Here is a 13,017-nt window from a genome sequence, read left to right as displayed (position 1 = left end):
TGTAGCTTTCCAGGGTCAGCACTTTTGCGTTCCCAATGTCTCTTGCGGGCACAAGAGCTCTGGGTGGCGGGTGGGAAGGGGAATGGCTGGTGTCCTCTCGCAGAGGCCATGGCACTGGTGTCCCTGTGGTGCTGGCATGGAGCTGCACAAGCAGCATTGTCCCCTCTGCGGCCCTGAGGTTTCTGCCTCTTCCTCCTTCCCTTTGCTCCCAGGCTGCCTTGTTGTACCTCCTGATGAAGGGCTGCTGTCCTGGAGCAGAGTCATCTTCTCAAGGAGGTTTAATGCGCACACACGAAACGCACCTTTGTCTAATATGGCTCAGAATGGCCTTAAACTAGCCACAGGGTGTTTGTTTGACACAGGCAACACAGCCATCAGGAGCAATTTCTTCATGGAAAGGTTGGTCAGGCCTTGGGAAGGGGCTGCCCACGGAGGCGATGGACTCCCCATGCCTGGAGATGTTCAAGGAAGGGCTGGAGGTGAAACGGAGTGCTCCGGGCTGGCCGCCAAGGTGGGGATCGGGCACGGATGGACTCGCTGAACCCGGAGGTGTTCTCCGTCCTAAAATGACTCCGAGACACCGGGACTCTGAGCCCAGGCCTGGAGCCCGCCCTGCCCCAAGCGCTGCCGGAGCCGCCCCGGCCCGAGCTGTTGGGCCGCGCGTTTCTCCTCAGGCCGCGGGGGCCGCTGCCGGGGCCGCTGCCCGGAGCCGGAGCTGCCTCTGCGGCGGAGCGGCCGCGCTTCCCGCCCGGGCCCGGGGCGCCTCTCTGGGCGCTGCTGGCAGGGCTGGGCCTTTTGTTGCCAAAGCTGCCCGCGGTTCCTGTGCACGGGGGTCGCTGCCGGTGCCGCCGCGCCGAGGCGGAGCTGCCGCCCTCAGGTTCCCAACGCTTCCCGCCATTGGCGCTGGGCTCCCTCCGTCTCTCCCGGCGGACATTCCGAGCTTTGCCCGCCTTGCGGGAAGCGCCCCTCGCTCTCCCTCAGCCGTGCGGGCCTTTGGCCCTGGCCGGAGGCCGCCAAAGGAAGGCGCTCTCACCTCCCTGCGCAAGTGCACCGAGAGAGAAAAGCCAGCCGAAGGCTCAGGAGTTGACAGACAGGGAGAGATCCCTCCCCGATCACCGTCACGGACGCAACGGATGGAATTTGGGGATACGAATGACATTTATTAATAACAAAGTCACAGCAGGATAATAAGAAGCAAAAGAAATTTCAACAGCACCTGCAGCCACAAACCCATACCAAAACCTGGCCACACAAACCCAAAACAAACGGGAATGGCTTCACAGTGTCAGGGAGCAGGGTTAGACGCTGTGTTCGGGAGGAATTCTTCCCTGGGAGGCCGGGGAGTCCCTGGCACAGGTGCCCAGAGCACCAGCTGTGGCTGCCCCATCCCTGCAAGCGTCCCAGGCCAGGTTGGATGGGGCTGGGAGCAGCCTGGCATAGTGGAAGGTGTCCCTGCCCATGGCAGGGGCTGGAAGTGGCTCATCCCTAAGGCCCCTTCCAAGCCAATCCATTACACGATTCCGCAGATTGATGGCTCTGTGACAGAGGCATTTGGAGACAGCATCACCTGAGCTCCGGTTTGCTGTGAGCTCTGATGCCAGCCAGCACCACGGGAGCATTGCCGCAGGGACGTGAGAAGGAGCACTGTGACATCGGCAGCACCACTGTGACGCAGGAACTGCCACAGCTCCACGTCAGGCCTGTGTGCCAGGAGAGTGCAGCCAGTCCTGCCTCGCCATGGACCTGGTGACGCGTCTCGTGCGCTCTCTGCTCCTGCTGGCCCTGCTGCTGGCAGGGGCCCCCTCCCCAGGAGAGGCCAAAGAGCTCTGCCCAGAGCCCTGCCACTGCCCAGGGCATGGGCGCCTGGACTGCCGCCACGCCGGCCTGGCCACCGTGCCCCCGGCCAGCCGCCGCCGGGCCCTCACCGTCCTGTGAGTCCCGCCGCCCCACAGACCCCTGCAGCTCCCCCTCCCTCCTCGGCCCCCTGTTGCTGCAAACCCCATGTGGGACACCCTTGGGACTCCGTGGCAGGAGACAGGGGGGTTTGGGGGCCCAAGCTCAGCACGAGGGTGAAGCCAGGCTGGACATGCTGGGCCTTCTCCAGGCAAAGTCTGCTTCCAGCTCAGCAGCCAAATGGCAGGGAAATGGCTTTTCCTGAGAGTGGATGGGGTGGGTCTTCTGCTTCTTTGCAGAGATTTCACTGGAAACTCCATTGCTGCTGTTGGAAAACAAGCCTGGAAAGACTACCCATGGACTGAGACCTTGTAAGTGCCATGCAGCATTTCCAGTGTCAACAGTTTAGGTATTTTCCATCCTTTAATCTGGGGTTGGAGCATCAGGTCCCACACCACCGTTTTCATTGGAAATCAAGGTTAGGCTGCTCCGCAAGGAGGGGTGCGATGGCCACGGCTTCCCAGCATGGCAAGAAATGCCCTGAAGCGCATCTCTTGCAGCCCAGGGCACCGTCCCTGTGTCTGTTTGCCCAGGGATGGAGCTGTGGTCAGCTTCAGCCGGCCGGGAGCAAGTGCCTGCTCTGGCTAGGGGTGGGGACCATGCCTGCAGTGACCCAAAGAGATGCTTCAGTCAAGCTGCTGCAGGAGATTTTCCCATGGTAATCCCAGGTGATGCTGGACAGCAGCCACTGTCACAACGTCCCTGTGTCCCCTTGCAGAGTGCTCAGGAAGAATGAGCTGCGGGAAGTGAAGAGCCATTCCCTGGAGGGGCTGTTCCTGCTGAAGGACCTGTAAGCACCGTGCCCTGCCCATAGTGGGGGGCTCCTGCCTGCCCCTCCCTGGGGCCCTGCTGCTCAGCCCAGCCGCGGGCACGTGGCCTTTGTCCCTCCTGGGATCCAGGCTGCAGAGGCAAGTAAAAGCGGCAGGGCAAGTGGAAGTGACACATTTGCTCTTCTAACTGCAACAGGGATTTGTCCTGCAATGAGATCCTGTCCATTGAGGAACGAGCTTTTGAGCCACTGCCTTTCCTGACGCTTCTGTGAGTGATAAAGGTTCCTTGTGCTGTTTTTAGCGCAATCTTTGCATTGGGCACCCTTCCTCTGTTGGAAAATGCTCCTGTTCTTTTCCCAACAGTCCCCAAATGTGCCCTGCTCAGAGCCCAGCTGAGCTGCAGAGCTCAGTGCCGATGGCCGGACGGCCACGCCAGGGCCACCGACCCCAGCGGGGCTGTCCACACGCAGCCATCAGAGCAGCCAGTTCTTGCAGCCTTGGCTGCATCCTGGAACAGAAATAGAGTCAGCACTTGTGCCCTTCACTTGCCCTCCTGCGCAGGCTACAAACACCACGAAAGCAGCAGTTTCCTCCCTCTTCTACCTTGCACGTGCACCTTTCCTACAAGGGGATCCCTCTTTTCCCCCTCTTCCTGTAGGCCTAGCCCAAGGCCTTTGTGTGACCTCCTCTTTCCCCAGAAACCTCTCCGGGAATGGGCTCACGCGGCTCCGCAGCGGAACTTTCCAGGCCTGGCACGGGATGCAGTTTCTCCAGCAGCTGTAAGTGGCACCCAGGCTAAAGGCACGGCAGGGCGAGTCTCTGCAGGGTCTGTGCAAGGCCAGTGGGCAAGAGCAGATTTGCCCTCTGGGAAGTCTTGATTCCACCTGTGGATGGCAGCCAGGGAGCAGCAGGAGCGAGCAGCTGGAAAGGCCCTTTCCCCTGCCCTGCTCATCTCCCGCAAGGCTTCCTTGATCCCGGCCGCGCCATCCACTCGTGCCCAGCACACCCAGCTCACGTCCTTGCCATCAGCCCTGACAGAGCTCTCTTGTTTCTCAGGATCCTCAGCCACAACCCGCTGGCTGTCATTGCTGACGCTGCCTTCTTCAAGCTGCCCTCAGTGAGCTTACTGTAAGTATTGGCTCCTTTGGAGCAGATCAACAGAGATGTGTGTCTCTCTCGAGTGCCCTGCTGTCAGGAGAGCAGCAGAGGTGCACAAGCAAATCTCCCTCTTGCCCAGCCTGAGTCTGCTGGAGACACAAGTGTCCCCAGCTCCAGCTCCAGCAGAGCAAGGCAAAGGCCAAGCAGCGCTGGTGTGGCCCCAGCTGCAAAGCGGGGAACCCAGGAAGTGGGACACAAACTCTCAGGGACCAGAGCTCATCCACGTCTGGGGCCGTAGAATGGCCGCAGGGCTCTGGGAATGAACTGTACTCCTGCTGGAGCACTCATGCCAGCAGCTCGAGGCTGCTGCCTCCTTCAGGGGCTGGATCTGCCCTCCGGGGAGAGCAGCAGGAGGGTCAGGAAGAGGCCAGTCCTTTCTGGTGGCATCTGTCTGCCACGAGAGCTGCAGGATTGCCCTCCTGATTCCAACGGCCTGGTTTTGAGCAGGGCAAGGCTGAGAGAAGCTGGGCTCCAGAATGCCTTCTCTTTGATCAGGCAGAGGTGGATGCCTCTGCCAACAGCACCACGATCAGCAGGGCCCTGGGCTTGCTCTCCGAGCAGAGTTCTGGCAGTGTCACCGGAGACTTTAATGAGCTCTTTCCAATGCTTGCAGAGACCTGAGTGCCACCCAAGTGACTCCACAGACGCTGCTGCTGCTCCTGCAGACCACAGTGAGCTTGGAAACCCTGTGAGTGTGTGGGACTGAGCCCCAGGCGCCAACAGGCCCCGACTGCTGGGACAAGGGCTCTGCTTGGGGAACAAATCCGTGTGCCACAAAACCACAACGAGCCCAGGAAGCTCAAGAGTTGCTGTTTCCTTTTGAGAACCTGCCCAAATTCACCAGAGGCAGAATTCAGAGGCAGAATTTCACCTTTTGGGTGAATTGCTGCAGGTTTCTCAAAGGGAACTTGGAAGTCCAGGCGGGTGCATTTCTGTGTCAAGCGGTATTTTGGGAGCAGTTCCAGTTTCCAGGATAAAATGCCCTTTCTAAAGTTTTGCACTGGGAGTGAGGGGGCTTTCCCAGAGCTGTGGCACACACTGAAGCACAACCCCCATGTGTGGTACCCGTGTGTTCCCTGAGTTGGGCTCGGAGCCATGCACTGGGTGGCTGGGTTCTCCTCCAATAATCCCCTCTTGTCTTTAGCCAAGTGCCCAAGGAGGTGGCCTGCTGCCTGTGCCAGGAGCGTCCCCGCCCCGAGAGCCCGTGCAGGACCATCCAGATCGTCTGCGAGAAGCTGTGCAGCGGCAGCGCCCCGCAGTGCGGTTGGTGTCCGGAGGGGCTGGGGGGAGCTCAGATCTGCCACTTCTCTGGAGCCTGGGGAGCTGCTGCAGCACTGCCCCATCCTGGGGGGTCCTGATCTCCCCTTGGAGTGCAGGACTTGGGCAAAGCCCCTTGGCTTGAGATGTTCCTGGTGATTGTACATATCTTGTGGGTCACATCCTGTCTGGAGAAGAAACAGCTCACTGGGACACTCCATGGCCCACGTGCAGGAGAGAGGGCAGGGCCCCCAAAGTGCTCTGCAGGCTGAACACCAAGCACCGTTATCCCCTCGTTGGGCTGTGCAAGGGGAGCAAAGCACTGTCCTGCTCTAGCTGGGCACAGGGCAGAGAACATCCAGCAGGCTGGACTTGAGCAAACAGAAACAGCCAGGTTTCCAAGGTCCCCACACAGAGCTGGCTTCTGTCACTGGCTCAGCCCCACGTTTCCCACAGCACAGTCCCAGAGCTCTGGTGCTCTTGTGGAAGTTTTTCCTGCTGAGACAGCTTGAGCTGCTGCTGTTGGGAATTTCCCCGGAGCAAAGGAGTCCCTGGGCTTTTCTCCCCTGCCAGTCTGTGCCCCCATTGCAGTGCTGATCTTTCCTCTGGGCTCTCTGGCTCTTGTCTGGCTCCTGCAGAGCAGCCCAGGCCTGGCTCATCCAGAGCTGTGGGGAAGTCTCCGGCAGGAAACCCATTCCCCAGGGATGTTTCCTTCCCATCCAAAGAGAGCCCCTGGAGACAGCAGGAAAGAACCAGCGCTCTGCTCTGCCCCAAGGGGATAATGGGATGGATTGAAGGGGTCTTCTCCTCTTCTCCCCAACACATCCCCCCCTCTGCTCTCACGCTCCCTGGCCTTGAGATGAACTCCTGCTGCTCAGGGTAACCTCTGAGCCTGTGTTGGTGCCGAGCCACTGATCTGCTCTCTTGGTGTTCTCCAGCTCACACAACTCTGGTACAGACACGGGCAGAAATGATGGACATGGAACAACCCAGAGAGTTGAACACCAGCCCCGTGTTGAGCCTCAAGCCCAAGGAGCCTTCACTGGGAGATCATGGAACTGTAACGCTTGCGGTTGCCCTGACCCTGAGCACTGAGGGTGATGTCAGCAGCCTGGACAATTCCAGAACAAATTCATATCCCCCTCAGCATCTCTTGGGGCACAAAGGCAAAACAGGCATTGATGACCTGAAGGCCAAGCGCAAGAAGAAGCTGTACAATTCTAAAAGCACCGAGAGTGTGAAAAGCATTGTCCCACACCAGCCCCAGCCTGCCAGGCTGAAGGATATGCTGGAAAAGGCATCCTCAAACTGGGATCAAAGGGACATAGACTTACATTTGAACAGGGAAGCACTGAACCCCTGGGATGTAGCTGGTGGGTTAAAGCCCACTCATGACAATTTTGTCGATAGATTCCTCCAAGACAAGATGGAAGATCAAGCTCCAAGGCAGAACTACATCAGTACTCTCAAACAGCCCCTGGATGACAACTCCTACTGGGTTGGACATAATCAGCTTTTCTACCAGGTGTTGAGTCCTGTGACAGCAGAAGGAGAGCTCAGAGCCACGGCCAGAAAAGCTGAGCAACGTCTAAACAGGAACCGGGATTTTCTCTCTGACCCATTGGTTCAGAGCCACCTCGCTGAGAGCAGCAGGGCAGAGGCCATGGCTGAAGAGAAGCATTCCTCTCAAGGCGGGCACCTCCTGATCATGCCTGCCACCACTGACACACAGGGGAAGCAACAGGAGGAAGGGTCAATGTTCGTAAAAAAATCTGGGAGACCCCAAGGCCCAGATCTTGCACCGGTTCCAAAAGAACTCTTGGATACCACGGTCAGTCATCACCTGCGCTTGCTGGAGCCAGACGAAGGCCTGTGGGCGTTCATGGCTCATGTGGAGCAAGCCCTGAGGATGGACTGCAGCCTGTCCCAGATCAAGCAGGCCTGTGCAAGGACAGTCTCAATGATCGGGCTACTTCTAAAGGAGCTCAGTGAGAGGCAAGAGACCCAGGGAGCCTCTGATCGCATGGGCCAGTGTCCCCTGCAAGACAACATCTCCAGACGCACAGCTTTGGAGGATCAGGAGCCCGCAGAAAAGGTAGGAGAGCTGCTGGGCACTGCTGCATGTGTCCTTCTGGGCAAAGGAGAATGGAAGGATCAATTTTCTTTCCCTCCATGATCATCTTTTGTCTTTTCTCAGCCAAGGCCAGAGACTGTGGATGACACGATCACATTTGTGGTTTTGCTGTCTCTCATCGCAATCATTTTGCTGATACTGAAGTGTGTCTTCCACGTAAGCCAATACCTTGTCTGACACATATTTGTCTGTCTTGTAGCTGGAGTGCCGGGGTGATGAGCCCCATGTGCCACTGCAGATGCTCCTGCATGTGCTGGGTGCCACAGGAGAGGTTTTCCCAAGCCTGGAGCTTGTGGCAGCATCCACAGCACCCAGCTCAGCAGGGTTCAGCCTGCCTGGGGGAAGCTTGTCCTACCTTCTGTCCCACTTCTCCCCAGCTTTGCTTTGCTCTCCTGCCTTCAGCCACACAGCAATGAGATTGGGAGCTCTGTGAGTTCAAACAGCTTTTTGAGTTCCTGGAGAGAGAAGCAGGAATTTGAAAAGGAAGGACAGATTCTTTTAAAAGTCATTGGTACTGGCACAGACTTGCACATGTGTAGAACAGACTGGGTTGGATGAAGAATCTTTTGGTCTCCCATGTTCTGTAGAGTATGACAAGAAAACTCTGGTGTTACAAGTCTCTCTCTTTTCCAAGATGTGTTCCAAATGTGCTGCAGCTGTTTGCCGACAGCTACCCAGCTGGAAATTGTGGCTGAGAAGGTAACTGCTCCCTGCCCGTGCCTCTGTTGTGCCAGCAAGAGTCTTTCCTGTGAAGAGAAACTCCTCTCCGAGCCCCGCAGCCGCGCGGGTGCCGCTGCCCAGGACTCCCCTGGCTGTGTTTCACACACGTCGCGTTTGGGGGAGCCCCGGGAAAGGGGCTCCTGAGCGACAGCGCTGGGCATGGCCGGGAGCTGCCAACCCAAGCAGCCCTTCATGCACCAGTGATGCTTTCCCAGATGGGGCACCTGTGTTGGGCCAGACAGGGATGTTCTTTCTGGGACCCACATCTTCCTTTGTCTCAGCTGAAAGGACCCCAAGCAGGAAGAGGTGCTGCACCTCCTGCAGCCCTCCCCGGCCAAACCTCACTGCTTATTTTCTTTGATTTTCAGGCTGTCTATAAAACTGAAACAGAGATGGAGGAAGAACAAGTACAGGGATGTAGAGGATGCAGAGCAGGTAAGGGCAGGAACAGATGCCAGTGCTGCTCCTCTACCTGCACCACCTGCTCTGCCTCACCTCTCTAAATCGTTTCCTTCCATGGCAATTTCCAGGACTTGCCTGAGCTCAGTGAAGCTGAATTGCTGTTGGTTCAATACATCATGGATGTCCTTGATAAAGAGGAAGAAGAATTGCAGAAACAAATGCAGAACGAGAACATAGATGTCTCACAAGAAGAGATACAACATGAAGAACTTGAGTGAGGGGAAGATGGATGCCAACACTTCTTCTCTAGCTCCTGCACCCATACAGGAATTGTGGAAGCTTTCCTTTGATTCTAATCCTTGACTATTTCCTTGGATCCCAATTCTTGCCTTGGAGGATATTTCCTTAGCTATTTCCATACTGATATTTCTTTGACTCTCATTGAATGTTACTTCCTTCACAGTTGGATGTTATTCCTAATAAATGCCTTTTTTGTGCAGCCAGAGTGTCCTGTGAGCAGGGAGAAATATCTGTGTATGTTCAGGGCTGTGCACGTGATTTTGTGTGTATGTGTGTGTGTGTGCTCATGTATCTGGTACCAGAAGCAGGACTCACGTTTGAGTAGCAAGGATTAAAACCCTGGGATGGAGGTGGTGGGTTAAACCCCACTGATCATGAAACCCCATAGAATAAAAATTGTCCTTTCTCCTCCCATTTTTGCTGATGTATTTGTAAAAGCAATTTCTCCTCTTTCTTACTGAGTTGCTCAGCCTGAGCAAAAGGAGGCTCAGGGGGGACCTTCTGGCTCTCCATCACTCCCTGACATGAGGGACAGCCTGGTGTGGGGCTGGGCTCTCCTTGCAGGGAACAGGAACAGGAGGAGAGGAAATGGCCCTGAGTTGTGCCAGGGAGGTTTAGGTTGGGCATTAGAAAGAATTTCTTCACAGAGAGGAGGATTAAACATTGGAATAGACTGCTCAAGTGGTCTGAGGAGGTGCTTGAGACACAGCTGGACATGGCATTCAGTGCTCTGGGCTGGGGGACAAGGTGGGGATTGGGCATGGGGTAGACTCCATAATCTTGGAGGGCTTTTCTGACCTCACTGACTCAGATTGTTACCATGACTGGAGCCTGCCCTGGCCCAGCTGCTCAGTCCTCTGCCAGGGCCACCCACCAGGGATTAATTCCTTCTCAATATCCCGTCTAACACTGGGGAAGCCAGTCCCCCTTGTCCTGTCCCTCCATCCCTTGTCCCAAATCCCTCTCCAGCTCTCCTGGACCCCTTCAGGCCCTGGAAGGGGCTCTGAGGTCTCCCTGGAGCCTCCTCTTTTCCAGATGAATAGCCCCAGCTCTCCCAGCCTGAGAGCAGAGGGGCTCCAGCTCTCAGAGGATCTCTGCAGCCTCCTCTGGACTCACTCCAGCAGCTCCACACCCTTCCTGTTCTGGCACCCCAGGGCTGGAGGCAGCTCTGCAGGTGGGGTCTCACCTGAGCAGGGCAGAATTCCCCCCTCACCCTCTGGTCACACTGCTGGGGATAGTGATAATTTCATGTTTTGATGCATTTATAAGACAATAGAATATAGAAATTGCATTTCCACCTGAGAAATTGCCTCAGCAGGGATTTACTTCCACAGAGGCCAGGTCGCTCTCTCCCCTTATGAATCACCACATCTTCCACTTGGAGTTCTCCAGGTTCTGTGTCCAGACACCGGATTTTGCTTTACCTTTGTGGTTCAAGCTCAGCCAGGGCCAGGTGATTTCTCCTGTAGCAAATCACCCCTTTCCTCTCTTTTTCTGTTAACAGACTTGATTTCTCTCATTTCAAGAGGTATCTCACATCATTCCTGTGGCTCATCCCTGAGCTCTCCCAGTTTTTGGTTGTCTTTTTTCCTTTTTTTTTCCAAAGAGAGGTCAAAATACCTGAGTTCATTATGAAATAAGACACCCCCTGCCTCCCTTCATGATTTGGTGAGCTTGGTGCCCCTTCCCATTGCTTGAGCTGCCTCAGCTGTTCATTCATTACCAGGTTACAAAATCTTATTTCATTTAATGGAAAACACATTTGAAAGTAGAAAGAACTTCTGTTTCATGTAATGTGAATGGCCCAGCTACTTGGGGTTCAACACCTGTGGTTCACAAGGCTCTTGTGGCTCAGCACATTTATTACATGACTTGTTTTTTTTTCTTCTTAGAGAAATACTTTTTCTGTGCCTGTGCAAACGAGTCCCACAGCTACTCCTGCTGGTATGACACCTTCCACCTCCAGTTTTCTCAGAGCAGCTCTGGGCTTTACATGGGCTCCTTTTGTTGTTCTGGAAGTGCTGCACACATGTGATATTCTATCTAAATAATCCTGCAGCTCTGCTGGTTCCAGATATAGCTGACCTCAATAAGTTGACAGGAAAACACCTTCCTTCTAAAACCAGCATTTATTTTGGAGCTTAATTTTAGTAGCATTTAGGTTTATTGCCCATTTCTGTTGCTCTTACATATTTGGAGGAGAAGCAGACGTTGGATGTGACGCACATGGTGTCTCACAACATTAAACTTTCATCCATAATAAAACACTTGAAAACTTTTGGAAATGATGAAGACAGAGCTGCTCCAATTTAGTGGCATCATTAAAACTGAGATCAAACAAAACTTCTTCTTTGAGGTCAAACTGTTCCAAGGACAATTCATTGGCCTGGGAGAGAAATCAAGGGTCATTTTCTCTCTACAACGTGCTTTAGTTTCATCCCAATGCACATATTTTTGTCATACATAAGGGGCAGCTTCCCCAGAATTTACCCCTTGGAAATGCTTCTGCTTTGGAAGGACTGACTGACATCACAAGGCAATGAGCCAGAAGGATCTGGCCACTCTCATCCCGAGTCCTTCCAAATCCCCGTCTGTTCCCCTTTCCATAGGGCTGAATGATGCCTTGTGGAGAGCGAGTGCTGAATTCCCTCCCACACTCTGTCACAAGGGGAGGGAGGACTTCTGCAGGAACTGAGGTTTCTGTTTGACTCTGCTGCTCAGTTCCCCTGTGGGCAATACCAGTCAGGTCAGCTCTCTGTGGCTTTGGAAGGGGCTGGAGAGCAGTGGCTACAAGGAGGAGTGTGGAGAGACAGCAAACCAGCAGAAATTCCATCTTCTCAACTCCTAACGAAAAAATCTGATGGGTATTGGTTGTGTCACACCCCAAAATGCTCCAGTTTTGCTGCTGCTCTTCAGTAAGGAGCAGCTGGACAGCAGGTGACTCAGCATCACACAGGGAACAGGGGGGTCACAAGGTGGGGCAGGCACTGCTCCAGGCAAACTGCAGGAGGAGGAGCCATGGAATTTCCTGAGTTGGGAGGAACCCCAAGGATCAGCCAGTCCCACCCTTGCCATCCCTGCCACCCCGACGATCCCACTCTGGGCATCCCTGGGAGCAGTGTCCAAAGGCTCCTGGAGCTCTGGCAGCCTCGGGGCCGGGACCATTCCCTGGACAGTACCCAGGGCTGGCTCATGGCAGGAGCAGCTCCAGAGAAGGCAAGGCCAGCCTGGACTTGGCTCCTTCCAAGCAAACCCTCCTTTTTGTGGGACAAGTGGAAGCACATCAGAGTCTCAGGAAATGACAGCACAAGAACAAGCAGTGATGGAGCTGGGCACTGGGAACGAGCCACAACAACCAAGGGGATTTGGGCACACCTCTCTGCCCTCATTTCAGCTGCTTTAATAACAAAATATGATCCTGCAAGGTCAGGGCTTCCCTTGCTGTCAGCTTTTCCTCCTTTGCCATGAGGTTTGAGTTAAGTGCCTGTACCTGCTCAGGTGAGTGGACACTGGGCACAAAACTGAGCTGAGGTGTTCCCAAACTCAGTGACAGGAAAATCCTTTTCTCAGGGCTGGCTTGTGTCACAGCTGGCCCCAGCACCCACCTTGAGAGCACCACCAACCAAAACCACCTCAGGCTCAGCTCCTACCAAATTCACCCACCCTCCTCATACCCCAAATCCACTTTCCCAGCCCCAAATCTGCCACTGTCCCAAATTACCCCAAATCCCTCCCAAGCCACAAATTCACTCCCCTCAGACCCAGCTCTGCCTAAATTCAAGTCCTAATTCATTCTTCCAGCCCCAAATCTACCCCCAGCCCCAAATCCACCCTTCTAGGTCCAAATCCACCCTCACAGCGCTAAATCCTTATCCTGCAGCTCCAAATCCACCACCCAGTCCCAAATCTACCCCTAAATCTCCCCCAAAGCCACAAATCCACCCCCCTCAGCCCCAATTGCTCCCCCCCCCCCCAAATCCACACTGTAGCCCCAAGTCCACTCCCAAACCCAACCTCCCAGCCCGAAATCCTCATCCCCCGGTCCCAAATCCTCTGCCCAGCCCCCAGTTCTCCCCAGCTCCAAATTCAATCAGATTTTCAGACCTAAATCCATCAGATTTGCAGACCTAAATCCCCCCTCCCCAGCCCCAAATCCTCATCCTCCAACCCCAGATACACCTCCCAGCCCCACACCCTCACCTCCCAACCCCAAATCTCCCCTGCAGCATCTCTCCTCTCCTCTCCCATCGCCCCCAAAAGCCAGACTCGTGTCGGCACTAGCGGGTTTTATTCTCCAGATCCTCTCCCAGGAGCGGGGCAGGC

General features: G+C 55.2%; 1 protein-coding gene across 4 annotated transcripts; it reads left to right on the top strand.

Moving 5' to 3' along the window:
• Positions 1 to 215: 215 nt before the first annotated feature.
• On the top strand, positions 216 to 8,893 carry LOC111922465 (uncharacterized). 4 transcript variants are annotated; one of them, XM_086864203.1, is made up of 13 exons: positions 216 to 1,931; positions 2,193 to 2,264; positions 2,672 to 2,743; positions 2,920 to 2,991; positions 3,422 to 3,502; positions 3,780 to 3,851; positions 4,495 to 4,569; positions 5,026 to 5,144; positions 6,077 to 7,233; positions 7,336 to 7,428; positions 7,907 to 7,971; positions 8,361 to 8,427; positions 8,523 to 8,893. In XM_086864203.1, exons 1-13 carry the CDS (start codon positions 1,738 to 1,740, stop codon positions 8,670 to 8,672), a joined length of 2,289 nt encoding a protein of 762 aa, XP_086720329.1. In that variant the 5' UTR covers positions 216 to 1,737; the 3' UTR covers positions 8,673 to 8,893. The 4 variants fall into 4 exon arrangements, with proteins under 4 accessions (XP_086720329.1, XP_086720330.1, XP_086720332.1 ...); XM_086864205.1 differs by lacking the exon at positions 7,907 to 7,971 and having other exon boundaries at positions 673 to 1,409; positions 1,527 to 1,931; XM_086864204.1 differs by lacking the exon at positions 7,907 to 7,971.
• The last annotated feature ends 4,124 nt before the right edge of the window (positions 8,894 to 13,017 follow it).

The sequence above is a fragment of the Cyanistes caeruleus genome, chromosome 27, assembly GCF_971803275.1.
Source record: "Cyanistes caeruleus chromosome 27, bCyaCae1.hap1.1, whole genome shotgun sequence".
In the NCBI taxonomy this organism is placed as follows: domain Eukaryota; kingdom Metazoa; phylum Chordata; class Aves; order Passeriformes; family Paridae; genus Cyanistes; species Cyanistes caeruleus.
Note: the sequence above shows the minus strand (reverse complement) of the source record. Positions and strands in the feature narration are given on the sequence as shown.